Below are 27,208 nucleotides of genomic sequence, written 5' to 3'. Positions count from 1 at the left end.
TGTCTATCTGGCTTCGAATCCCGCGAAATTTCAGATAGGAAGGGTTATAGGGGTGAAACTGCTTGATATCTTATAAGGGAAACTAGAAGTTTGATAGAATATCGGCGGATAGATAGTTACTGTATCCAAATGATGAAAAATAAGAGTTTGTGAGTCAAAAGAATCAGGGAATCAGAGCAATCAGAGAAATAATGACTGCAAAAGAGTATAAGATAGACGGCTGACAAAGAAACAGAGATCAGTCAGAAGGTCAGCGGCAAAAGCAGAAACAAAGCAGAGAGAAACAAAATTGCCTAGAAACAGACGCGCTACTCTCTTAAACTCTCAAAAATAGCCCTCTTTGTCTGCCCACCTTGGCTGGACGTGGTCTTTCCACACCATCATCGTCATCTGGCTTGCTCTCCAGCGGCAGCGGCAGCCAGCCTCTAAGGCCTCGAGATCCACGACCGGCCGAGCACCAGGTTGCCTGCATTGGCAGCGAGGGCGGTCTCTACGCGTCGGCCATGTATCTTCGAATAGCTCTCGCGGTGCTAGAATAGCAACACCAGCGAACTGGTACGGTTTTGGCGGCGGCTCGAGGGGTCGCAGAATTTACAGGCTGCGGATGCGCTGGTGAGCCGGTGGTGGGAATGACGGTGCGGCAGTGCAAAGGCATGGCCTGGCCTTGCCTGTCTCTGTGTCGTCGTGGTTGAAGGGATTGACAGGCCGGGAAGCGCTGGAGAAAGGGGTACGGTGAAACGCGAGCGGCGGATTGGTTGGCGCAGGGAGCCGTAACAAATTGACGCTGGCGTTGGCGCGCGATTGGAGGAGGGCGAAGCTGGAGAGAATTACGTATTTTGCGTCCTTTGCGTATCAGTCAGTCAGCAGCGAAGGAACCTGGAAGTTCAGGTTTGTTGGAGAGTTGAAGAGGTCACATGGGAGGAGTCATGTGTTGGTGATCTCCAGCTGCTAACAACTCCGTAGGACTGTGTGTGCCTTGGAATCTTCAGCTCCTGTATCAGTATCGTCACCTCCCAGCGGTGTAGGGTTACGGGCCATTGCTGCCCAGGCTGGCAGCGACCTTCGGTACAGGTGACTCTGAGTCGGGCAGAAGGTACCCCGTGCCCATGGACATGATACGAGAAGCAATTCCTTTGCACGCCGAGATACCTGACGAGTGGTCCTCATAGCATCATGGCTCGGCGGATCATCTCGAGGACGAACGGGCTTCAACCAAGCACAGCATGTAGCCAGGGAGGCAACTCAGGCAACCAACTCCCTACGCCGTACGAGTATTCATTCAGCATCCCGTCTTCAACCGCCGCTAAGCAATCCTTCTCGCCTTTCCCCATACAGTTCGTAAACGAGATCGGAACGACGACGACAACAACAACGTCCTTGTCCCATCAACGATAATACCATGATATGATAATCCCCCCCACGCGTGACCAAAACCCCCCTTCGTTCCACAGATCAGCTGTTTTAGATATTAACCCGGCCGGTGCGGGTCGACAAAGCCACGTATCTACATCCTGTATCCTTGATTCCTGTCACCGGAGTCCGCTCTTAACGAAAACTAAGCATTGTTATTCCTATCGAACCACTACTCATTATCGTAGAATTCGCCGGATACCGCCGCGCCACCCCGTTCCGAACCGATGCGATGAGCAACAAAACCTTTTTTTTTAAAAAACAAATGTAATTTATTCGTAATCCGGAGATGCATGGATGGAATGGATGGGCTGATTTGAAGGGGATGGGTTTTTGTTTTGGGGGTTTGTGTGTTATCGATAGGTACATGTACATGTACATGTACCTGCAGATAGGTAGGGGAGATAGGAGATGGGTGATTGATGGATGGGCGCAGTAGCGGGGCTATGTATGTAGAGGTTAGATATCCCGGAGGTGATCAGACGTGACGAGATGCCCTTTGTAGTACAACAGCAAATAATGCAGAACGTTTACTCACCAGCAGCTACCTATAAGTGAGGAGGCTATGTATGTAGGTAGCACGGAGAACCCTCTCTACATGCGCATAAACGTCCCAAGCACATTTTAAAATTTGATATTCTGAATAATTGATGATTTTTATATTTGATTTTTTTCTATATTTTCTAGTTACTGGCAGCTACCTATAGGTGAGGAGGCTATGCAGGTAGCACACAGAAACGTCTCTACATGCGCATGAACGTCCCAAGCACATTTTAAAATTTGATATTTTGAATAATTTATGATTTTTATATTTGATTTTTTCTATAATTTTTTATTTAACTTAAGCTCAATGCGAAATTTAATTAAACCCCGCATGAGAAAAGCGCAGCAAGTGGAGCGGCTTTTTACACAGCCCACTGCTTAAAAATCCGGAGGAGCAATGCTCAAAACTCCTTTCTGATGATGAAAAACGGCTCTTCCTTTCGGTCACGTTTTTTTGCCCCCCCCCCCCTATTCCTCCCATAAGAACGTAATCTCGTACTGGAAGCCAGCCTTTGGCCCGTCGAGGGTGTGTATTTTGTACGTCTTTGTTGTTTGTGAATGAATCCCATTTCCTCCTGGCCTCGCAGGGCATTGGATTGCCCTCGAGGCCCCATATGCAAATATGTAATATATAAAAAAAACTCCCTTTCCCATGCCACCCCTTCATTGCCCCGAACGCCGATCCCATGGGTATGCCAGATGCTCCTTTGGTCCGCTCGTTTGGATAACGAGCCATTAAGTATGTGTGTGTATGTAAAACGTTTGATGAAAAAAGGAAGTGCTTCGTGGTTCTCGTAATCCAGAGACTATGGGTCCTGTTCCTGCCAATGCTATCACATCCCGTGATGCCCATGCATGCTCCTCGCTCCAAAACCTAATGCTTCAAAATAAATCGTCTCCAGGACTCTATCGAGGGCGCTCGACGTCCCGGGGGTGAAGTGAAAAGCGATGCGATTGATCGCACGCAGCAGCACTGCAGATGAAGTTTCTCAACCATTCAAAGCCAGTTCAAAGGCGCTGAAGCTGGAGATTCCTAGATCAACAAGAAATCCCAGCCCTTCATCTGCATAACGTCTCTCCAGGAAACGTAATGTGCCTCACCACCACCGGGAGAAAATCGCCCATCGACATGTCCCCAGACTTCCTTAAGAAGACAAGCTACGCGACCAAAACTCCCAAAGTTTGCAAGGTCGCCCAGTTGCATCAGGCGGTCGTCGAAGAATGCGCGGAAAGTGGAGCCAGCAGTGCTGACGGATCCTCCAATGAGATAAACCCAAACGAGACTCCGGTCAAACCCGACCTGACCAGAAGGAATGAATTCGAGCGCTTGAGTGAGTTTCTCTACCAAGCCCACACAGCTTGCCTGGCTGGGGGTAAAGCCGGGCACAAGACTGCACAAGTAGATTCGGGCAGCGATCCGGAAAGCTGCGGTCATGTTGCGACTCAGTTGTTTGGGGCTAAGCACACCGTGGGCGTTAAATGGGATCTTTGGTCCCGATTCGCCCATCTCGGTCAGACCGATCTGGTCACCAAGCGCATGCACATGTTGGCAAAGCTGTATGTCATCCATGCCGTCCTTCCTCAGCGCATCCAAGCACGCGATTTCGGAGATCAGATACATGACGCGATCATCGCAGCCCATGAGTTCACGAAGTCCGAGGGATGAGTTGGTTGGGGAGAGATGCTTTTCACGGTAGGTATGCGCAAAAGTCGGCGCGCGACCTTGAATTGATGAGCCGAGAATGTCAATCCAGGATGTAAGGGTCATGTTGAAGGACTTGGTGTGATGCGACTCGAGCACGCTGTTGTTCAGATTGAGCTTCTGCACGAGCGAGATGGCGGCTTGGAAATGTTGGTGCCAGGGGATATCCGGGAGCGAGTCGTCGAATCTGCCTACCGAGCACTGGAAGAAAATCATGCCAAGCGTGGCTTCGAGAATCGCCTGGTGGTCTGTGTCCCGATTGAGGGCTTCGCATAACTCCGAGATTGTCGCATAGCGGTGGCGCATGATATCGTTGTCGATTTGATCGCCCTGGGCGTTCATCATGGACTTGTAGTGCTGCGCCGCGATGCTGAGGCAGCAGTGCAAGTAGCACTTGTTGCTCTGGAGCGCGGGGAGCACGTAGTCGCTGCGGACGGATCCGTGCTGGTTTGTCTCGAGGATCGGGAAGACGGTTGGGAGCACATCGGAGATGAAGTGATCGAGCAGTCTCTGGTCGCCCTCGTCCAGCTCGATCGCCACCTGGCGGACGGTTGCTGCTGGGCCATGAGCAAAGTCAAACATATTGATGTTCAAGGCCTCCTCGGCCAATGACTCCTTCCGGTCGTCGCAAGCTGCATCCCACTCGTTCTCCGCGGGGTACGATGGGAGCATCGCATCGGGAGGTGGTGGTTGGTGATAGGTGCTGAATGTCGATATGGTTGATTCGCGGCGGGTTGGGATATCGTTGATGAACATCTGCCTTTCCGTCTTGACATCAATCTCGTATGGAGAGAACTCCTGAGGATACATGGAAGCGTATTGCGAGTGGGAGGAGTGCATCTGGGCGTTGTATGCGGTGTAGTCTGCAATGCCCGGGGGCGCATTGAAGTCGAAGAGCGAGAGCTGCGAGTCGATTGAGGCGGATCGCATGCGGTCCAGAGGATCTGAAAAGGTGGCCGAGGTTGGCAGCGAGTGTGAGAGCCCGGGAGGGGTTTCGCCGCCGGGGGCCATGACCTGGTTGGTGGTGGAGCTGGGCTTCTCCGAAAGCTTCTTTCTCTTGATGATCATCTTGATGTTGTCCTTCTGCTGGCGGCGCTGCTCATTGTTGCTCCACCACATGGGCCGCTTGTATTCACAGCGCAGGCCGAGGTGTTTGCAGGCGGTGCAGCTTGGAGAGCCCTCATCGCACTTCTTTCTCCGTAGCCGGCATGTGTAGCAGCCTTTGGGGGAGAGTCAGTAAGTAAGTCGGGAGCGAAGCGACAGTAGGGAACATAACGTGCACTAGGAGGAAGACAAGGTAAAAAGCAGAATCCCACAAACCTGTTCGAGACCGCCGGTGCATCTGCATCTTGTTCTTGGTAGTTGAATTGGAAGCTGGCTTGGGTGCCGACTTTTGCTTGGGTTGAGCGACCGCCATGGCGACGTTCGATCTGCTCATCAACTGCGGATTGGGGGGTTGTGTTGACATTTTGTATTTGTACCTGGACCAGGGCCTGGGGGGAGCTGGAGGGAGCGTGACCGTGCCTAAAGCCGAGGGGGCTTGAGGTGAGTGAGTGAGTGAGTGCTCGAGTGCTGTGTGTGGTTGCAGTGGGGGATATGAGGCGATGAGCGACGGGGGTGCTGCGGCGACGATTATTGGCGAGACGGGGGGCGCGATTAAATTATTAATAATGAGTGAGTGAACGGGTCAAAGCAAGTCCAGCTATACTTTGATAATGGTTGGTGGGCGGAGTAAGAGCAGGTAAAACAGCGAGAGGGCGAGAGGGAAGAGGGAGATACAGGGAGGCGTAGGGGCGAGGAGAGATGAGGATGAGGATGACAACGGGAAGAGGTACGCTCGTTGACCTTTTGACTCTTCACGCTGGATCGAGATAGGATGTGTACGATGGAAGTGTGAGCGGTGCCTATATATGAAGACATCACATCGCGACTGGCGAGGTGTGTTTGCTGTGTGCGCCATTGTTCTCTCCAGATTCTATTTCGGGATCTATTTCTGGATGCTGCTATTCCTGTGCGGTGTGGCCAGCCAGTGGACAAACCGGTGGGCAGCCAGTGGACAACTCCCAACACTGGTGGAGGGCGACGGCGACTACAGAGCAATGCAAGCACACGTGCGGCTCGAAGAGGGCGGACGAGAATGGCAGTGAGTGAGTGGGCGACTGGAAGGATCCTGGCCGATGTGGTTTTTCCGCACGGGAGGCCGTGCCAGGGTTCCAGATGCAGATGCAGATGCACGCTGCAGCTCGAGCTGCAGCTGCATATGCAGGTGCAGGGCAGGGGTGTGATGCCGTTGAGACCCTAGGAGGGATATCGACCAGATAGGACAAGACGTGGGAAAACAATGCACAGAGGCTGGGCACCAGGAGCAGGGTCCACTGGGAAAGCAACACCCGGCATGTCCTCTCGAACTGATTAGCCGTCGTCCCCTCCAGGCCACGGGCCAATAGGCCAGCTTTGCACCACCGCAATATAGGAGCACCACGACGAGAGGTGGGAGTACAGTTCCTGACTGGTATTCCCTTCGCTGTCCGAGCTCCCTAGCTCTTACAAGTTGCAACAATGTCATTTTGACACCAGCGAAAGAGGTTGCGGGCTGGAGGTTGAGAAGGAGGAGCAAAGGCAGGCCCCGCTGTGGCTTCAGCCTTGGTCTCGGTCAGCTCGCAAAGAATACGTAGTAATGCTACCTACTACTACGTACCGTACAGGCGAAAAAAAAAGAAGCAGACATCATTGCCAGAAAGAGCAATATCTATTTTCTATTCTCTCTCTGCTGCGTTGCTTTGCGAGGCGCCTTATGCAGCCGCTGCCCAACCGCCCCGCCCCGCCCCCAGCCGCCCGCGCCCCCGCTGCTGCAATTGGGCACAGCAGCTGTCGTGCAGATGAGCATCATCCCAAAGCGGGAGCCACACGGCCAGATCGTCGCCAGCCATCCTCGTCTGATTCCTTCGAACCGGCCTGGTAAAGCTAGCAAGGCTAGCCAAAAGAAAAAAGGCCGGCAATCGGGTGCTATCGACGTGCTATTGGGCGTGGATGTTCTTCCGCAGCCCTGTCCTTTTCATATGCACCTCGATATGAGATTGAGATATTGGGAAGTACTTTCGTATATCCTTCCGTACAGTGCGTCGCACAACGTCAGCTGTAAGAGGGTAGTCGAAGCTACCTGGTCGCCCAACCCCTGCCACTGTCAATATTTCGATTTTGGTATACCGTTCTGACCTGCATCTCGGTTGAATTGCTGAGTGGGAGTGGTGGGTGCTGCCGTGGAACCTGCTCGCGGCACTGACTGCAGACTGCAGACGGCTTCCTTCGAGCTTCACCTGCGTCATATCATATGCACGCACTGTAGCCCGATCCTCGAGAGTTCGAGTCGAGTCAACAAGAATAAACAATCGTGGTCTAAGGAGCACAGTACCAAGTACCTATGGCATTGGGGGCCGCTCCTGAACTGTACTGTCAGTCTGTCCTGCCTCACTGCTCCGCCGCGAATCCTCAATCAGATGCCGCAACTCGCACGCACGCACGTTCTCGTCGATCATCATGCCGAGATGGCCGCGTAGGTGATGATTGTCGCTGGAAATCTCCCCCATTCCAAGCCTCGCTAAAATGATTCACGAGGAGGGGCTTGATCTAATCTCCCAGACAGGGAAAAGTCTATCCGTCGGCCTATAGGGCATGGCATGGCGTGCGTGTGGTGTAATACTGTGCAAGTGTGTAATGGCAATATGTGTATCTGGACCCCTAGGCGGAAACAGGTATTCCGCAAGCTGGCTGGCTGGCTGAATAGGTGGCAGCGGTGAGAAGAAAAGAACATGCCTTTCTCGTGTCTGGCGGCGGTGGTGGTGGTGGTGGTGGCTACCCGGTGGTACGAAATGGCCCGATGCAGAAATGCTGGCGAATTATCCAATTTCCATTTCCCGCGAATGGCAACACGGCACGGGGCGGCCAGCCGCAGATTGGCTGGGTGGCAGACCAGTGAGTTGACGACTCGACTCTTCCTGTGTACGGAGGTACGTAGTAGTCCTGTAGTACGTACCACGGTATTTCCACCACGAACCACCACTGCAACCATGATTTCCCCAATGATCCCAAATCCCCAATGAATGCCATTGTCATTTTCGGGAGGAGGCATTTGGGCCCCCCGACCGCAACCAGGGGGGGCGTGCCAGCCACGACGAAAGGATGAAGGTTTCCTGCTGGCACACACCGGCAGCGCGTGATACGGGGATGAGTGGTGGAGGGTTGAAGTCGCGATTGAGCTGTCGACGCTTGTGGACGCTTGTGGGCGCTAGCAATGTCAAGTGCGGGTAGACGGGAGCCAACCGTCAAGCTCCGCCAAATGCGTGCTGGGGGCCCCCGGTCGAAGCACCGGCCAATCGACGCCGTCATCATGCCCAAGCCGCTGCGGGGTTGATTTGCTCTGCAGCAACGCTAAGCTAGACTCGCTAGTGTTCCCGGCCATTGCTTGCATAGGAAGTCGAGGAAGCAGATGCCTAATCGGAAAAGATAGACAGATAGGAGGGAGCTCAGACCCTCCCACCCCTCCCCCCTAGTAAAGATATTTAAAGAAACATAATTGTGCCGAAACAGGCTCATTAGCCTTCTTTTCCCTCCGTCACCCCAAACTATTGATTGCTAATTTGGTTCCATTTGGCGCCCACCACCTGCCCATGGAATCCAACATAACCGCCCGATCCAGGTCTATTTCGGGACTTTGTTGGATCAATCTGAATCATCAATGTTGGCTAATTATTGACATTTTCGCACCCTACCCCCACACTGGCAGTTCTGGCAACCGGCCAGGATTTAGTTTATCGTCTTTCTCTGCCGTGGCCAGGTTCTTCCCGGAATTGTCTCCGAACTCGCTCCGGCGGCCGCATAGAGGAGGTAGGGGGCAGCAGCAGACAGTAAAGAAGCCTTGATATCGCATCTGCCAAGCATAGTGACTTGATAGCTTTCCCACACCCCCGCACACATAATGCGGTGACGAGCAGCTTGATCTTCCCGATGTTATCTGTATCTTTATCCTGGCTTATCACGAAGCATAATATAATAATCATGTCGATATCCCATATTCCACAGGTAGTATCATCAGGGAAATATATGATAGCAGCTCCTCCCCCTTACGAAAGCGAAAGCGAAAGCGATGGAGGGGGAAACTGGGAAACAGAGAAACAGAGGGGTAGGTGCCCAAACCTCTCACATCGACTCCGCACCTAGTGCTTGGTAGCTCATGATTCCTGAATAATGGCAACTCACCGTTCAACGTTGCTCGTGAAGCTCGTTAAACATTGCCATGTCCGAGCCCAAGCGCAACGCTACGCAGTAGTTACTGCTACGAAGTGCTGCCAAAGATTCCTACGAATCTGTCGCCATCCGAACTAACGCAGTGTAGAAGCTGGGCTGGAAATGGCATTCGGGGGGTTAATGGGTTAATGGGTTAATGATGCATCTCCCCGTTTCCCCCCCATGCTGCTCCCAATGCGGCCCGCTGCATTCTGGAAAATCGCGGTGTGGGAATCGCGATTCGATATATTCTCCTCGACCACACCATCATCGTGATGCTTTATGCTTCTTTCCACCATCTTTCGGACCTTCTTCACGAGCCTAGCCTCCGTGGATAATTGACTGGATTATGAAATCTGCCTGGATCCTCGCAGGAGATTGCAATCATGTGAGCTCCGTGTGGGTGCTACTTTCGTGGAATTATTGGCTCGAGATGTTCCGAGGGCCTGGAGAGGGGCACATGAGTCCATCCATCCAGGTCTTTCCCGAGGTTCGGTTCAAGCGTGGCAGAATGGAGTTTTGTGTTGAAGGATGGGCTTAGTTCGTGGCCAATACACTAGGAATTGCGGCATATAGCGGGCTTTTCCCAAGTCATGCGCTCGTCCCTTGCTGTTAGAAAAGGTCTATTATTCGATATGTTACAAGGCCCATTTTTGAGGAATATCACGGGGTCACGCACACGGGAAGGAATGGAGGAGCTGAGCTGTTATAGTTCGATGAGAGCTTTTGAATTGAACGGTACGGAGGAATGCTCTCTCGTCATCTCACATACGACGGACCCAGTAGTTTACCGCATTAGTGTGGTCAAGATCTTCTGAGTCCGGGGAGTTTCGTCCAACTTAAGCTGTCCGGAGGTCGCCATCTGGCTTCTGGCCGTGCAGAGACCGTTCGCTCCGAGGAAAGGCGTGACGACCGATCAGCCACTGAGGAGGGGGCGGAACGCCACATCGCGGGTTTTGCGGCACAACCTCTCTCTCTGCATGTGCTTCTCTGCACGCTGGTTGCTTGATTCTGGACGCTGGATAAAGTAAACCTGGCCTGATGCCAGATGGTGCTATACTGTACGTACAATATATGTTTGGAGTAGAGTAGAGCAGGTCGAGCAGAGCAGAGTAATTGGTAGAGCAACGTGGAACGAAAAGCGGACGACGAGTTTGAGGAACCCGTCTTGTCTTGTCTCGTCTTGCCCGAACCCAGCGTTGTGATATCGTGTCTCTCGCACGTCGTAATGTAATCTGTACGAAGTACCTATGTAGTGTACTTCGTAGTGTCATGCCTAGCAACGGAATACTACGTCCCTAACTGCTAGCACTGGAGGGTCGGATAGAGCCGAACGGGCCAGTCCTTCTTCCCTTCTTGCCACCCCGATACTACGTACTCGAGTAAAACATTCGTGCAAACCCCCTTCGCCCCCCTTCGCCCCCGTCGGACCGCACACCGGTCCGCTCCCATAGTCGAAGTTAAAGAGTTTAAACCGCACTTGCAAGAGACCCTCGTGCGGGAAGGATCGTGGAAGCATGCTCGGAAGCCAACGAAAGGCCGACGTTGCTCTGCTTCTGCTTGGTGAAGCCTGAGGGGGGGTGTCGGGAATGGGCGAACGACGAATGATGGCTTGAACTGTTGAACTCCAGAGGGGGACGGGCGCGTAGATGCTCTGATTTATTTGGAGCCAGCCAACCGCAGACGGCGAAAATAGCAGAGCGACCAGGAAAAGAGCGAATCCTGCGCTGCGCATGGGGCGGAGGGCGTGCAATTGGTGGTTGGGCGGCCCTGTAACCAACCCAGCCTCTCGTCGTGCGCTCTTCGAGTCGGTGTCTGCAGTGTGATCATCATTGTTGATGTTCGTTCTCGACTCGACTTCTGTTCGCTTCCCCAGCCAACAAGCACCCCTAAGCCACCGTTCACTTGGGCAGCGAATCCCGCTCGCGCAGCCCAACGCCCACGCCTGGAAATAGCCTCTGGGCCTCCATGTTCCGTGCTGCGTGGTCCGGCGTAGTGCCCGTGTTGCACCGGTCTTGCAGCCTGCAGAGCATTGCCCGCGGCCGCCGGGGGGCCTCTAGTCGATACGGAGGAGTCTCTCGCCCTCTAACCCTCTCGCACATATCATCACAGTGCAGACAGGCAAGCTCTGCCGGCATGATACTGCCCATTGGCCTGAACCCCCCCCCCCCGGGCGTTGAAGCCCACGATCCCCCTATGCCCTTTGCACGGTGCGAGCGTCTACATATACTCTCCTAGCCGCCGCTATTCTCAACGGCCTTTTCTCTTGATGCCTCTGATCGTTCCCCGCCGTGCTACATTTGATTATCTGCGATTTCTTATCTCGTCCCATCATCTGCAATTAGCGTCATATAAGATATAAGTAGTAGAGAGTAACCGAACCGGCAACGGTCTGCTAGTGTTCTAGCAATCCCCTCACTAAAAGAAAGATACCCCCCCCCCACTCCCTACCTTCCAGTTGGGACTGCAGTGGTAAGTGGTCTCCTTCACTTTCCCCTATATATATCTGATCTCGAAGGAGTTTTGATATTGACTACCACCAGGCCACCATGGCAACAATTGCCCATGTCGATCAACGGGCCGAGATGTACCAGAAGGCCCGGCCCACTGATGCATTCTTTAACATGAAGGCGCTGGCGCCACGACCACTATCAGAAGCCACCGAGATGTTTGATACAGACTTCGAGGACGACGATAGTGATATGGACGACGACTCACCACGCCTGAGTTTGAACTCGGTAAGTCATGGCGATCGTCCACCTACTTGTTCAGACTATCTGACTCCAGAGTAGACGGATAGAAGGAGTGAGACGACGTTATCCTCCTTTGAAGAGATCCACACTCCAAGCCCAGATAACAATGAGTTTCGAGGCTTTAACTTCGACCTAGCTGCGGTGAAGAAGCCTGTGGAGGGACCAAGGGGACCACATCTGTTCCGGAGCTCGGTGGACTCGTCACTCACTTCGGACGAGCAATATGTGCTGGCAATGTCCCCCATGACACCCAGACCATCAAGCACACAACGAGCAACCCTGAATGCGCCTCGAGTACCGGATATACCAACCCGTCACCGTCACCTCAGCTCACTAACAAACGCGGTTGGGGACCTAAACCTAAACGAGGTCGCATCATGGACACCTCGACAAGTCGCAATGTGGATGGCGGATGCAGGATTCGACCCATCAATCGTGGAGAAGTTCGAGGAGAACGATATCTCCGGCGCGATCTTGATCACCCTGAAGTTCGAGGACCTGAGAGAGCTGGATATACAATCCTTCGGCCAACGAACAAAGGTCTGGAATGAGATCCATGTTCTCAGGGGTAGCGCACCGGGTACACCCAAGCCCCCTACCCCTATCGAAGAGGTCTCGTCTCCCTGCACAGCAATCCGACAACCCTCGAGAACACACTCAAGGTCAGGGCGAGACAAGTTGCGCCTCGACTGTGGACGGGAAGCATCGCGAACGCGCAAAGGTTCGCGAAGACGACCGAAGAACGAGGACATAATCACACCTTTGGAATCGGTCTCTATTGTTGGCATTGAGCAACTCATTCCAAAAACACACAAATGCTCAAAAGGAGAGAACTGCTCGAAATGGAGAAAGCAACAACGGTTGATCGATAGCTTCAAGAAGGAACACCCAGTTAGCCCTGAAGGCGGGTCCATATGGGTTGCTGGCGACCCTGGAAACGCACTTACAGCTGATGCAGTTGCTGAAGCTGCTCGACCCATATCAGATGCGGTCCCATCGGTTGTGGCCTCATCAGACGTCCTTGGTCCTGGACCAGTTCCTCAGTTCCGCCACTTGGAGGAGGCCAGTCTTCGAAACGTTCAATCGCGCGATCCCCAGGACAATGTCAAGCAATTCATCCAATTCCAACGCATGGATCCCCAGAATATGACCTGGTCATCAGAGGAACCCCCGACGCCCCCTTATGAGATGTTTCCCAAGTTGAAGGGCCCTCATACCGGACTTCGAGGACTTCCTCGACTCGCCATCCCACCTCCACGGCCAACACCCCCGCCACGTTCCGCGAGCGCAAATGCCTTCTCCCCGTATCGCATGGAACGAGCGGAGGCCATGAGCCCCGAGCTGCGCAACGCTACGCAATCCCCAAACAACGTGTATCGCTTTGGCACACCATTCTCCGAGATGGACGTTCCCGTAACGGCCATCCCACTAGGCCCCGTCTCCCGAGAAGCTTCACAATCCGTGCCACCCAACATGTCCTATCGACATGCCCCCGCTCCACCCATCCAAATCCAACGCACACAATCCCGCTCTTCCGCTCGCCGTCCGTCCTTCGCTATGCCCCGCGTCGACGAGAATGTCTCGACCGCGCCGCCAACCCAGACAAGATTCAAACCGCAGCAGACGCAAATTCCGTCAGAAATCCAAGCAGCATACCCCTGGTCACCAGTAACTGCTATTCCAACAAGTGCCAAGGACGATATGGCACACGCAGGATGGATGAAGAAACGGAAAACGAAGATGCTCCGCCATGAATGGCACGAGCACCATTTTACCCTCAAGGGCACCCATCTCGCCATGCACAAGGACGAGAGCGCCATGGAGACCCTAGAGTACATCGACGTAGACGACTACGCCATTGCCTGCTCCTCCGTCGCGTCGGGCTCGAAGCTCAACGCCGCATTCAAGGCAATGAACATCTCTCGCGGCAACAAGGACAAGAAGGACGAAACCGCCTTCTCATTCCAGCTAATCCCCGCCGCGATCGAGAAAGGCGTCCGTCTACGGAAGCGAGATAGCTCCGTACCACCCGGATCCGCGGGCGCCGACGGCAAAGCCGCAAATAACAAGACACACTACTTTGCTGTAAAGTCCCGCGATGAGCGGATTGACTGGATGCGGGAATTGATGCTCGCGAAAGCGCTGAAGCAAAAGAGCGAAGGGTACGAGGTGAACGTAAACGGGAACATGATCTAAGCTTCTTCCCTCCCCACCTACCTAAGCAATAAGAAGAAGAAAAAACATACCACTCATTTGAGGACCTTCTTGGGAGGTTTTTTTTACTGTGTCGTTTTCTCTCTCTCTCGTCTCTGAGAAAATACCTATTCTTGAGCCTTTTTTGGGGCAGCTATATATACCTTGAATGACGATGATGGGAAATAGTTTTGATGCCCTTTTTTGGTTATAGCAGGCGGCATATTTGGGCGTTGTATTTTGGAAGTCCCTTCGCTTGAAGCGGATAGGGGGAAACAAACTGGGATTAGAACACTCCTTTGATAAAAATAGCTTAATTGAAGACGAGGATTTAATAAAAACATGTTTATACATGATGATGTAGAATCGTCGTATCTTAAGCTTCCCGTGAAAATAAACTATGTGTTTGAAGTACGTTGGTTTGCATTTGGCTTGTATGGAAGTCAGATCTCTCCCGTGTAGTATGCCCTCGCTACACGTGAGTAGCACAGAGTAATGCGCACCCGAGGTAGTATGCTTTGACCTAGTTTCCTGCGATTTTTACTAAACCAACTAAATCACTTGATCGTCAATTTGGAGAACTGCTAGAGCATAGGATAAATCTATAGAGGTGTCTACTAGAATTGACTCAATCCGGCACCAAAATAGCCCCGTACTCCAGCCTATATGCTTGCACCGCTAGACATTGATACCAGGGGCTATACTATATCTCAGAAACGCAAACCTTACTTAAGGGCCATTGATACATATTGGGACGCATACTTTGCACCCCGGATTCTTAAACTCTATAATATTGGTAGTTGTTATATATCGGCGGGCCCGGGACTCTCAGTTTGTCCCATCATACAATATCGTACACAGCATCCAGTCCTACACATCTCTGTATGGGCGCTAGTACGCTCACTGCCCCAATATGCTACAACGAGACACTAGATTCCTCCCCTGCCTGGTGAAGGGCCCGCATTATTCGCTACAACATCCCAATCGATCGCATTCCACCAGCTCTCTGCATACGCCTTCTTGCCGCCCCCACCAAACGCTCCGACCCCGTAATCAGGAAGATACACATGCTCCCATGTATTGATGCAAAGGACGGGCAAAACATCCGCCGCACCGGGCGCAAGACTCTGATTCCCGCTATAAGCCCCAAAGGCACCAACGCTATTAGCTGGCGGGCCGCGGTTTATCCGCCTCATATGCTCGGAGACCGACTTATCCTCCGTATTCATATCCACATTTTGCTTTCTGTAATGCGCTCCAGGGTAAGGCGAACCTGCCAGATATGTCGTGAGCAGGGAGAACCTCCTGTCCCTGCCCATCACAAGCCATACGAAACCAGGGCCGAACATGGAGCTTGCTGTGACGATGAATTCTTGTTTTAGAGTCTCGATGGAGGAAAAGGAGGCTGTGAGTTCTTCTTTGAGGATCTTGGGCATGGCCGCCGGTTTGGGGGAGAGGCAGTTGAAGAAGAAGGCGTTATTGTGCGCCATTGACGCGTAGTTGAAGATCGGGGCGGAATTGGGGTCTCGGGCGTACTTTAGGAGGATTTCTTTGGGGGTTCGCGATTCCCATTCTCCTCCTGAAAGGTATTGTTAGCTGGGGTGCTTGGCTATACTCTGGATTTCGATGGTGATCGGTGGTCCCTGGAATACTGCATGCTCAAGACATAAAGATCCGTAGGAAAGGAAGACATTGGCCATACCTGCTGTGAGGACATTCAGCTTCTCGACCATCAAGCTCTGATATTGAGTCCATGAAATGTCGAAGGCTGCTGGCGAGAGCAGACCTGGCACGCCATTCTGGAAATTGTGAGGGAGCAAGGGAACATGGTGAAGTGACCGACGGAAGGTATTCAAGGACCGCCCTATTCGGGGGATGCTGGGCCGTAACATTGTTGGCGCTGGTGAGACGTCGTGATGGTTCTCGGCGAAATATTTCGATCGCGTCGCTTTTCGACGGCCGAAGGATAATCCGGATCACGTGGTTCTCCTAAGATATGGAAATCGTGGAGGCGAACTCCGAACGGGTAGAGCGGGGGGCTCCTGAACTTGCGCTTCTCAGGTCATAGCTCCTATCTTTGTCTCCTCGATGCGGAATTATAAGGATGAAAGTCCTTGCTGATTACTGTTGTTTTGTGTTGTTTTTATTGAGAGGGGAGGAAATACTACGACCGCCTTAGACAGAACAAGTTGGAAACTGGAGTGGCAATGGACGATGATTATAATCGGAACGTCGAATCGCTGCGAGAGAACGAGTATCCTATGCTTCAAGGTAGGAAAGTCCGGAAAAGGAGTTAGATACACAGTTAACAAACGAGTAGATGCTATCTACCTGGACCATGCTGGGACGACCCTTTACTCAAAGTCACTTATGGAAAGGTTCATGACTGACATGACCTCGAACCTTTATGGCAATCCACATTCCGCATCTCCCTCCTCCCAACTGTCGACACGCCGTATCGAGGATATCCGCCTGGGTGTTTTGCGGTTCTTCAAGGCCGACCCTAAATATTTTGATGTGGTCTTTGTTGCGAATGCTACGGCAGGGATAAAGCTGGTGGCTGAAGCTTTCCGAGAGCTGGATGAAGGGTTCTCCTATATATACCACCGAGATGCGCATACAAGTCTTGTTGGCGTGCGGGAAAGTGCTGTGGCGAACCGTTGCCTTGACGATAAGGGGGTTGAGGAGTGGCTATCATGCGACGATCGTCCCCCGGACACGACCACTACGCTCTTCGCATATCCAGCACAGTCGAATTTGGACGGGAGGCGGCTGCCATTATCATGGATCAAAAGGTCGAGAGATCTTAGGTCCCAAGGCACGCCTACAACATATACGTTATTGGATGCTTCTGCATTTGTTTCTACGGCCCAGCTAGATCTGGGCGATATCAGTGCTGCCCCTGATTTTACAGTGCTCAGCTTCTACAAAATATTTGGGTTTCCCGACCTGGGTGCTTTGATTGTCAAGAAGGACTCCGGGAGGATTCTGCAAAAACGGAAATACTTTGGTGGAGGCACAGTTGACGTGGTGCTCTCTGTGAAGGAACAGTGGCATGTTCTAAAAGATCACTCTTTACATGAGAGCCTCGAAGATGGCACTTTGGCCTTCCACAGCATTATAGCCTTGGGTGCCGCCATTGATATCCATAAAAAATTGTTCGAGTCTATGGATCGGATTGCAAAACATACGGCGTTTCTATCACAGAGGTTATATGACGGCTTGAAATCTCTACGACATGCCAATTCTGAACCAGTTTGCGTATTGCATTCCCGTGGGTTTGACTCCAAGAATACAAGGGATATGCAAGGTCCCATCGTTGCATTCAATGTGCGCAACTGCCAAGGGGCCTGGGTTAGCAACACTGAGATCGAAAAGCTGGCTTCTGTTCGAAAATTCCATATCCGAAGTGGTGGGTTGTGCAATCCTGGAGGTGTGGCTGCATCTCTAAACCTCGAGCCCTGGGAGATGAGACAGAACTTCTCTGCCGGTTTCAGATGTGGAGTAGAGTCTGATATTTACGCCGGCAAGATTACCGGAATTCTTCGGGCAAGTGTAGGTGCAATGAGCACGATCCAAGATGTGGATGCCTTCGTCTCATTCGTCGATGAATTCTACACAGAAAAGAAAACAAGCCGTCCCATCTTAGACTCTTCCAGCACTTCGCAGACCCCAGACGACCTGTTTGTTGAAAGTCTCACTATTTATCCTATCAAGAGCTGTGGGGGTTTCAGTATTGCGCCGGATATACACTGGGAAGTCAGACCAGAAGGCCTTAGATGGGATAGAGAGTGGTGCCTAGTTCATCAAGGGACTGGACAAGCGTTAAACCAAAAGCGGCATCCCCGTATGGCTTTAATCCGGCCTTCGATTGATTTCGACCGAGGGGTTTTACGCGTGAAATATCAAGGCGATCCGCCTGCTGATGTGCCTGATGAAATATCAATACCGTTGTCATCAAATCCGGCCTTTTGCAAAGTCGAGGGAGACAAGTTCCTCTCGTCACGCGTATGTGGTGATAAGATATTAGCACAGACATACACGGACGAGATAAATTACTTTTTCTCTCGAGTGCTTGAGTTACCTTGCGCCCTGGCGAGATTTCCGGCCGGGGGTTCCAGCCCAAGGCATGCAAAAGCGCATATGCAGAAACGCCGGTCTCCCTCAAATGATATAACAAGGACCGATAATCTTCCTGGAACCTATCAGCCTCCAACGCCTCCCGACTCCGACAACGAAACTCAGAAGCGACCTATTCTCTTGTCAAATGAAAGCCCGATACTCTTAATCAACCGAGCAAGTCTGAATTCTCTCAATGATACCATCGCAAAAACTGGTGGCAAACAGGCCTCAGCTTCTGTTTTTCGAGCAAACATTGTCCTGTCCTCGTCTAGTCAAAATGACGAGCAACCATACAGTGAAGATCATTGGGCCTCTATACAAATTGACCAACAGAAGTTCCAGATGCTAGGTTCGTGTCGACGCTGCCATATGATATGTATCGACCAGGAGACTGCACAAAAGGATGAAGAACCATTTATTACCCTAGCGAAAACTCGCAGGTTCGAGTCGAAGATCTTTTTTGGTTCGCACATGTGCCATCTCGCCCAGAGAAATGGAACCAAGGGGAGTCAGTATCCTACAATCAAGGTTGGGGATATTGTCAAAGTCGATGCAGCAAAGGAGTGATCGTTTGCTGTTATCACTGGGACAGGCGGCTAGACGTGAAAGCGCCCAATAGAAGCCGTTAACCTTGTCGACTTATACATACGTTTCAGTAGGTATCTAATCGCCATCTTATAAGATACCTATAACACAACCTAATACGCTTCACAACAGCCCTCATTCTTACTGTATGCTTTATCGAGTTGGGTCATTTTAGTATTTTGCGGTCGGGTCTTTTGTTTAATGCATCATGATGATCTCACACTGTAATATCGTCTTTTAATTTGCGGGCCCTTAGCAGGGTCACTTTAATTGATAATTTTACTTTATTCGGAATTTGAGTTGGTTCAAGCGATCCATGAACGTTTGCGTGGTATTGAACACCCGCAATAGCCGTATTAGTCGAAACGCCGTCAAAAAGATTTGGTCCGTGATCGTGTTAGGGGCATTCGATAGCTGTTACTACGTAAAAAGGAGTAAGCAGCAAGCTTACATGCCCAGCAGGTTGTAGGTCAGCTGACTACTTTACGTACAGATCGGGGGTTTGTAGAATGGTTCTTTCTAATTTAATCTCCGACTATCTAGACTATTATTACTTTCCTACCCTTGGGCTCTTCCATGCTTCCACGTGGCCACGAAACAGGAGGGGAGATAATGGGTTCTATCCATCCCCACAAGCGCAATCCTATGGTTTTGAGCAGGAGGGTATCGCATTTTGTAGGGGGTCCCGTTTTTCGCGTTGTCGTACGGCCAGAGCTTTTCCGCAATCTCGACGGTCAACTTTGGATCCCTTCCTGATCTTGCCTCATCCATCATCGTTTTATATACGTTTTTGTGTATCTCTTTAGAAACCTCCCAAGTCTCCGGAGGTATCTAGCCTTCCGCATCCGAGTCAAAGTTCTCGGTTAGGAAGTCCTTCAGTTTTTGCTTAACCTCGAACTGTTCGTAGAGACCCACGTGATTAGCAAGCTCCTCCGGTGACGGCTGATATGGACACGCGCCAGGCAACCCAAGCTCAGTCCAACGCTGAGATAAATCAATCAATTCCTGGCGTATGGCGGTAGCACTATCTCTCCAAGAAGCGGAGCAGTATCTCAGAGGTCGAAGCAGAGTGCCATCAGCAACTCTAGCCTCGTGGATTCGAGGAACCCATGCCTTCCTGCCAACCTCAAATGTCTGGCGGGAGATCCAAATATCGGTTTCAAGTCGCTCTCTTTCCTTTTTTCCTCTGGAGTCTCCGGAGACTCATCCTGATCCTCTAGGGGGGCCTCTACTGCATCACTTAAAGCAGAAACCGGGGGAGGCCGTATAGGTATCAAGTCAGGAGTCTCATTTGCGTATACAGATGTCGGCTCAATACTCGTGGATTTCCAATCTACAACTGAGGTTATAAGTGTAGGATCATCCTCTGACAAAAATATTTCTTTTGTTGAGGTCCGCGTGAAGCAGGGTCGGTGTGGCCAAATCTTAGATCAATTGGCTTTTGATCAACTCCGGAATAACCTTCTCATTGATTTTTAATAACCGGAGATGCTCTTGGACAGATCCCCGATACACAAGCTCATCCTTTGGAGCAACCTCAGCACTAGGAATACGCGAAAACCCAGTATCTAGTAGTGCTGAGCAGTACTGGCTCAGATCTAGCCCTAAGTAATTATATTAGGTTATATAGAGAAAGATACTCACCAAGGGTCAATGAGCCATGATGTGCGTACTCACAAGGGCCACTGTTAGGCTTTCTCTGATCATAGTAACGAGCTTCACCAGCTGCGCAATCCCAGTATTCCCAACCACAATGCGGCCCAATACAAAAGTCTCCATCTCCAAGAGGAAATTTAAATTGCTGCTCAATAGCAGCATCCGCAAAATATAGACTACCATAGGCTAAGAATTGTAGAGGTAGCCACAGATTGTATTAGTTCTGCAAGAGCTTTGATAGTTAGCATATGCTGCTCCGGGTTCATTCCGGGCCAAAGCCCATGCAGCTGCACGCCAGGCGCATGCTCCATAATGATATACTCGGCGCCGACTGCGTTCGTTTTGTCGTCATTCCATTCGAGGACTTCTAGGACTGGGATGTTAGTATTCTTTCGAACTAGGAACTCGTTAGCATCGAGGAAGGCAGTTATAACGGGGACGAGCTGACTATTCGCCATTGTTGCAACTTCGGAGTGAGTCGTCAATCGTGCTGGGCCTGTAACGCGAAATGATAATCGAGCGGCAACGCGTGCTCCATTGTCCATAGTGAAAAGGAAAACTCTATTAAAACCACCCTCCTTCTTGTCGTAGCTGGCTATCTCGTGGGCACCCGGGCACAGTTCTACTACTTTTGCGCAGAGTGCAGTGAAGTCAAAGTGTATTGAACGTGATGTACGCTGTAGTTGGTCACGATGCAGCCATCGACCACTAGTGTAGACGTAAGGGTCCGGGCCGCCGGGCGGCTGCTTGGCCCGTACAAGTCCACCAGAACGAGGACTGTGTTATTTGACACAGTCACTTTACCTTTCGATGATGAGGCCGGAGATGACATAAAGGACTTGGTCATCGTGATGATTTCGCTGTGCTTTGCGGCGTCCTGATTCGCGGTAATTGCGCTTCGTCTAATATTTTCAGCCCGCGAAAGGTATCTGCCAACGGACCAACCGCTGGGGCATTTGAGAAATGAGGGGCGAGAAATGAGAAATGAAAGGAATGTTCAAGTCAGCAGGCGAGAAGTACCAGAGAAGCCTTGTGGGTGCGAAGAGCGATTTGTATATCGCAGATAATATGAAGGGATGTTCAAGAGGACACAAGAGGCGAGCAACTTCGGGACTACCCAATTCCACTTCTACCGCTTGAAGTCCTTCGTCAAGTCTCCTGAACTCGCAAATGATTCGGTGCGATTTTGGAACGGTAAGATCTGCTTCCCTAAGCAAAGGAAGCAGATAGTTGATCTCTCCTCTGTAAACATCAACAACATCGAGGCAATCAGCGCTTGCTTCTCGGCTTCCGTTGTGTTGGTCTGGCCAACTGACAAGGATTGCTTGAGCGTAAGCCTCCGCGGGCTCGGGCAGAAAATGCGGCGTAGACACATCGATTAGCAGACCTGTCCCCTTTGTACCGACGATGAATGATCTTACAGTATCAACAGTCGAGATAGGGGCGGTGTAAATATCCTTCGAGGCTTCGACAGCGCAAATTCCTTAGTTAAGATTAGCGTGTGCCCGGGACGGCCAGATTTGATGACTTCTTAGCTCTGGCTTGTTGTCTAGTAACAGCGCAAACTACGCCCCGAAGTCCAGTGTACGAAGTACAGTACCAGGTACCCGGCCGCAGGATTGTAGTCAGCATCCGCTGCAGATGTTTCGAAAGAAAATCGTCAGCATGAAAAAAGCAAATATGCCGCCCTAGTGCACCACGTTATTGAGAAATTGCGGGGTGAGCCGGGAATTTCGAGGCCCGAATAACTCGCAACATACCAAAAGCGTCTGGCAACCATGCGATACAAGGAATAATTCGATAACGTCTACGGTGGCGCCGAAGAAGCGAGAGATACTCAGCACCCTCAGTTAAAGAATGAATCCATTTCGTATCAGTTGCATCCCATTCTTGGTCCACCTCGTGGAGGTTAATTATAATGCTGTCCCAGTGCTGGTTCTCATGTATTTAGCCATCGACTTTCAGAGTGCATTTTGGAATCAGTCTTTTGGGATTTAATTTCTCATTTCCTGCTACTAGTCAAGATCTCGGTCATGGGTCTCCCCTGTTTCCTCCTCGCACTCGCATTCTGCGCAGTATCAATTGTTGATTCAAAGCCCTTCAACCGCTACAGACGGGATGACTCGGCTCCAAATCCAATTGGTTCCCAATACCCCAACAATGTCACCGGGACGTTAAACCAGACCATTTCAATTGTACCCATTCCTTTCGCACTTGCAAGAAGTATTATTCCTGCCCAATATGGAATTCTCACTGCCGCATATAAATCCCTTCTTCCTGGATTTCCAGCAAACAGCTATCCTGTAAGTTCACGGCAAGCATTTCAAAAGAGACCGGGGCTGATCACGCGAGAAAGCTCCTTGTCAGGGCTGGAGTAGATCATGATGTTGGCATAAATGGGGTTGCGCTTATACCAGATTTCCAGGCAAGTTAAGTCCGATCTCCATAGTGGAAGTGCTCTGCTAAACTATAATTCTTTTAGTCTTTCCATATTTCATATCCTTTCGTTGATCTTCTTGGAGACGGCTATTCAAGTTTCCAATATCAAGAGTACCTCTTCGTGACAAGCACAAACCCATACGCGATATCTGGCACCGAAGCATATGGCACGATCCCGGTTCCAGCTACATTTAATCCTCCGGATAAAGCATATGCCTTCACTTGCCCAGATCCTCGGAAGAACAAAGGTGACATTTTCTTTGATGCATATGTCCCGGGGAATTCTCAACCAGTTGTCACAACCAAATTCAAACCTATGCCTGCTCCAGCCGGCCCATATTCGCTGAATTTGTAAGTCCACCCTTTGGTTTCATATACTCCTATTTCTCCTCTTAATCGCAATTTCACGAACTAACGAACATTTAGTTTCGTCAATGTAACCAACCAGCCAGCCTTCACCGATGCTCTGGCATGCGACAATCAGATCTTCTACTACAACACTACGCTTTCCCAAGGAGCAAATGCCCCCGTCACTATCAAGGGAGATATCAAAGTTACGGCTCCGTACCTGCCGACTACTAGCACCTTCAAGAACGTCTGGGGGATCAAGGTTGATCTCGCGTTTCTAGAGAATAATTTACTTCCTTGCGGAGACTTAAAGGGGTATCAACATGTCTAGGGCATTGGTGCCCAAATTTGTGATCAAGTTGGATGGGTGGATGAAGACCGATTGGACGGCCTAGAGTTGCCGTTGTCAGTACATATTAATGACTATAATGACATTCGTACATATCCTATCATTAGTAGATAGCCATGAGATATTTAACGGAACAGACACCTTGAATTATGTCAATAACCCTCATATCTCCAAATATAGTTATTGAGCCAGAGGTCAACTTGAAAAATCCAAGAATAAAGGTGTCGCTATTCAATATTCTACTTCGCATTATTTTGATCCTTTAAATATACCTCGAGCCTTTTTCTTGAGCGGATTCTCTATGTGATATTGCTCTGTATTTTTGGTGCTGTGTGTTGGAGTATGTCACCTATGGTTGACCGTTGAGATGGCCCCGAAAGTTATATAATAATATTAGTAACCTCTTCGGCATGGAGGATCTAGTGGTGTGTTACTTTGTCTAACTTTCGAGGGCCCCCTTGATCAAACGATCCAGGCGGCTAAACTTTTTATGGTAGATGCAACTACATTGGTTACGCGAACACCTTCATCCTATGTTTTTCCCCTAATTTCATCCCCGTTCGCGCGTCACTCGTACCTGTTGTTGACATCAGCTCGCTCGTCTTCGCTATGCATACTAAGCGATTTGCTTAGGGAGGAACTGGCGGGTGTTTTTGATTCGTAGAGCTCCGATCTGGTTTTGCGTTCAAAGCTGTACAGCTTCAACCTCCACACTTCAAAATCCTACATCCAGGGGGTATACAACTCGGATTTCAAAAGTTCATATCTAAAGAGACTCCTCGTATATAACTCTAAATCGGCACTGCCTTATGCAAAGACAGCCGTATTGTATGCGGCCGATGTGAGATAGGTCATCTATCACTTGCGTTGTGTAGCCACCGACTTCGTTTAAGCCCCTATTCGCGAAGCTTACTCCACCAACAACATCGTATAGCCTATGAATTTGCCACACACCAAGCACCATATGTAGCACCAAAATCATTCTCGCATAGTATGTAGTACGAACGTAGTAATATCTATGTTTCACAACGTGGTCCGCAAATTAAAAAGTTATTATTTCACGAATAGGACATGCGCATCGCTAGCCAGTCTTTGGGAATTGGTGGATACAGCATGATGAGGCAGAAATATGGCTATGATCAGGGGTACCTATCATACCGATAGGAGGTGAGCTAGGTAAGCAGTATACTCGGAGAAGTTGTGACGTAAAGGATGCATATATTAGATGTAAGCACTCTGCCGCATTTGCACCTTCCATTAATATCAAATACGAAGTTAAAATAAATATCAACTAGCTCAACTTCAACCATCCATCCACCACCTACTCCATAAAAGCTTTATCAAGGTCAACTGAGTTTTCCATCCTCAGCTCTTCAATCTAATTCACCCAAACCAACAAACCACAGCAATGCGCATCCCAATCCTCCCCGCCACGCTCTCCCTCCTCGCCTTCCTCTCCCCCGCCGCGGTCATAGCACGCATAACCGGCATTTCCGCTCCCCGCATTATCAAACCCGGCGAGCCGTTCCAAATTTCAGTCCTGACCCAAGACTACATCCAAGCCGTCTACGACGTAGCAATAGTCTTCGGGATCTCCCCTGGGAGAGCCTACCCCAATAGTCTCGGCAGCGTCATTAGCTCTGAATACCTGGGTCCCTCAAAGTCCAACACGGTGGATACGCTGAACTTCACGGTGATGATGGATGAGAGTACAACCAAGGGAAAGGCGATTTTAACGGCGAGTTTGATGAGCTTGTATGGCGCGTTGCATTCGCCGATGTTGGATAGCTTTAATGTTACGGTGGATTTGGGGGATGCTACAAGTGCAGAGACGGTGGCTTCGGGTCCTTAATATAGGATGAGGGAAAGGAAGGGTAGGCAGAGATGGTGAGGAGTGATGGTTAAAGTGGAAGGAGGAAGCGGGAGGGGTGAGACTTGCCAATGCTTTTTATTTGGAGTTTTGTAGTATCGATGAAGTGTTGCGGAGTGGCTTCAGTATTGTCGTTTTACGACTCTCTATATCCTCTACAGCGAATCATCTAGCTTATTAAAAGGTTTCCCAGCGAACTCTTGCAGTGTATGAGACTGTTACTCAAATTAGGCAGTCATAGAGTCATAATATCATATCAATCCATGCTGCCTGGAACGTTCCCATTTAGTTCGATGACTTGAGATCTCCACCATATTGCACCCTTCTAACCATAGATCTATTGCAACCAGCGATATCTGGAATCCCCGCTAGACCCATCGACTGGTCAAGATCTGCCAAGAGCCCCTGAAGAACCTGCTTTGCTCCATACTAATAGACATTGTTAGCTTCAACTCCTATACTTATGACTCTAGGATTCAACAGTACCTTCCCGCCGATGCCTAATCCATAGACTACGGGCCGACCAATAAGGACTGCCTTTGCTCCAAGTGACAGTGCCTTGATGATATCTACGCCTGTTCTGATGCCGCTGTCGAATAGCACTGTGCATTTATCACCTACTGCTTCGACGATTTCTGGAAGCATTTCTAGGGAGCCGATTGCACCATCGAGTTGCCGACCTAGGTGTTGTTAGGATACGCTTTTCAATATGATAAGACTAATACTAACCGCCATGGTTAGATACGATGATCCCGTCGCATCCATGTTCCACAGCAAGCCTAGCGTCATCAGGGTGCTATTGATTGAAGTTAGCATAGCGAAACTACGAAGAACAACATATCATACCTGAATTCCTTTCAACACAATAGGCCCATCCCAATGCTTCTTCAACAGGGCAATGTGATCCCAAGTATGAGGAGCCCCAGAAAACACATCACCGATCCACTCCGCAGACGCCTCTAGCGCTTTCTCCTCCGGCGCAGCTCCATATTTCTTCTGGAACTTCTCCCTAAAAACCGGATCCGTGAAGCCATTCGTATTCCCAACGCCCTTGAAGAAGGGAACATACCCCTGATCAAGATCCGCCGGTCTCCACGCCATCGCCCATGTATCCAGCGTCACGACAAGGACTTTATACCCGTTGGCTTTCGCGCGTTCCAGGAGAGAAATCGTAATGTCGTCGCTTTGCGGCCAGTATAATTGGTACCATCTCGGTCCATTTCCACTCGCCTGCGCAACTTCTTCGATGGAAGAGCTGGATGCCGTGCTGAGGATGTATGGGACACCGATTTCGGCGCAGACTTCCGCGACGCCAGTTTCTTTGTCTTGGTGGAAGATCTGTTGTACGCCTATTGGGGCCATTAAGATCGGGCTATCTATAAATCCACGAGTCAGACTGTATTATTTCTTAAGGTTGGGTATGAGAAGGGGTACCGTATGTCTCTCCAAATAAATTAACCTTGAAGTCTCGACCTGATGTTGGTCTCAACATCCGCGGTACCATCTTCCATTGTCTGAACGCTAATCTGTTGGCATCCATCGTTGACCCCTCCCCAGCTCCACCTGAGACATAATTGAAGGATGTAAGGGCCATTTTGCTCCTTGCTTGTTCCTCCAATTTATTCGGGTCAGTGGTGACGATTGGGAGACGCTGGGCGAACATCCCGGCTTCAGAGAACTGGTCAGCATATGCGCAATTCCAATGATAGGCATGTAGGTTCAATCAAACCTTTGTATAGTTCGTTTTGGAAGGCTCCATATTTGCGGTGCTCCTCGCTGCCTTGGAAACCCCGCGGTGCTTCGTTTGTGGAGGACATGATAGGGGCGGGAGGGTAAGTTCGACGGTGTGGTGCAATGAACAAATCAAATCTGAAATTTGAAATATGAAATATGAAAATACAATGGAAATTAAGGAGAAATAAAGCTATCTCTTATAATTAAATACAGTGATACAG

At 50.4% G+C, this 27,208-nt stretch overlaps 8 protein-coding genes across 8 annotated transcripts; 4 read left to right on the top strand and 4 right to left on the bottom strand.

Moving 5' to 3' along the window:
- Positions 1-2,986: 2,986 nt before the first annotated feature.
- BP5553_07718 (putative Transcriptional regulatory protein pro1) lies at positions 2,987-5,123 on the bottom strand (the record flags this gene model as incomplete). The annotated part of the gene is made up of 2 exons (XM_032016341.1): positions 2,987-4,875; positions 4,976-5,123. 2 exons carry the CDS (start codon positions 5,121-5,123, stop codon positions 2,987-2,989), a joined length of 2,037 nt encoding a protein of 678 aa, XP_031867572.1.
- Positions 5,124-11,487: 6,364 nt separating this feature from the next.
- BP5553_07717 (SAM protein) lies at positions 11,488-13,887 on the top strand (the record flags this gene model as incomplete). The annotated part of the gene is made up of 2 exons (XM_032016340.1): positions 11,488-11,676; positions 11,731-13,887. 2 exons carry the CDS (start codon positions 11,488-11,490, stop codon positions 13,885-13,887), a joined length of 2,346 nt encoding a protein of 781 aa, XP_031867571.1.
- Positions 13,888-14,813: 926 nt separating this feature from the next.
- Positions 14,814-15,776, bottom strand: BP5553_07716 (uncharacterized protein; the record flags this gene model as incomplete). Its single annotated transcript, XM_032016339.1, has 2 exons — positions 14,814-15,463; positions 15,587-15,776. 2 exons carry the CDS (start codon positions 15,774-15,776, stop codon positions 14,814-14,816), a joined length of 840 nt encoding a protein of 279 aa, XP_031867570.1.
- Positions 15,777-16,091: 315 nt separating this feature from the next.
- Positions 16,092-18,573, top strand: BP5553_07715 (Molybdenum cofactor sulfurase; the record flags this gene model as incomplete). Its single annotated transcript, XM_032016338.1, has 2 exons — positions 16,092-16,155; positions 16,205-18,573. The coding sequence occupies 2 exons, from the start codon at positions 16,092-16,094 to the stop codon at positions 18,571-18,573; spliced, it is 2,433 nt and encodes an 810-aa protein (XP_031867569.1).
- A 1,443-nt stretch (positions 18,574-20,016) lies between these two features.
- BP5553_07714 (uncharacterized protein) lies at positions 20,017-21,094 on the bottom strand (the record flags this gene model as incomplete). Its single annotated transcript, XM_032016337.1, has 4 exons — positions 20,017-20,195; positions 20,269-20,392; positions 20,457-20,990; positions 21,047-21,094. 4 exons carry the CDS (start codon positions 21,092-21,094, stop codon positions 20,017-20,019), a joined length of 885 nt encoding a protein of 294 aa, XP_031867568.1.
- Positions 21,095-22,280: 1,186 nt separating this feature from the next.
- Positions 22,281-23,365, top strand: BP5553_07713 (uncharacterized protein; the record flags this gene model as incomplete). The annotated part of the gene is made up of 3 exons (XM_032016336.1): positions 22,281-22,550; positions 22,730-23,037; positions 23,113-23,365. The coding sequence occupies 3 exons, from the start codon at positions 22,281-22,283 to the stop codon at positions 23,363-23,365; spliced, it is 831 nt and encodes a 276-aa protein (XP_031867567.1).
- A 1,426-nt stretch (positions 23,366-24,791) lies between these two features.
- BP5553_07712 (uncharacterized protein) lies at positions 24,792-25,235 on the top strand (the record flags this gene model as incomplete). Its single annotated transcript, XM_032016335.1, has 1 exon — positions 24,792-25,235. The coding sequence occupies one exon, from the start codon at positions 24,792-24,794 to the stop codon at positions 25,233-25,235; it is 444 nt and encodes a 147-aa protein (XP_031867566.1).
- Positions 25,236-25,538: 303 nt separating this feature from the next.
- On the bottom strand, positions 25,539-27,070 carry BP5553_07711 (Oxidoreductase; the record flags this gene model as incomplete). The annotated part of the gene is made up of 6 exons (XM_032016334.1): positions 25,539-25,682; positions 25,740-25,933; positions 25,983-26,049; positions 26,100-26,629; positions 26,688-26,921; positions 26,983-27,070. 6 exons carry the CDS (start codon positions 27,068-27,070, stop codon positions 25,539-25,541), a joined length of 1,257 nt encoding a protein of 418 aa, XP_031867565.1.
- Positions 27,071-27,208: the final 138 nt, after the last annotated feature.

Source organism: Venustampulla echinocandica, assembly GCF_003357145.1.
Source record: "Venustampulla echinocandica strain BP 5553 chromosome Unknown scaffold_6, whole genome shotgun sequence".
Classification (NCBI taxonomy): Eukaryota; Fungi; Ascomycota; class Leotiomycetes; order Helotiales; family Pleuroascaceae; genus Venustampulla; species Venustampulla echinocandica.
This window is presented reverse-complemented; position numbering and strand designations above follow the sequence as displayed.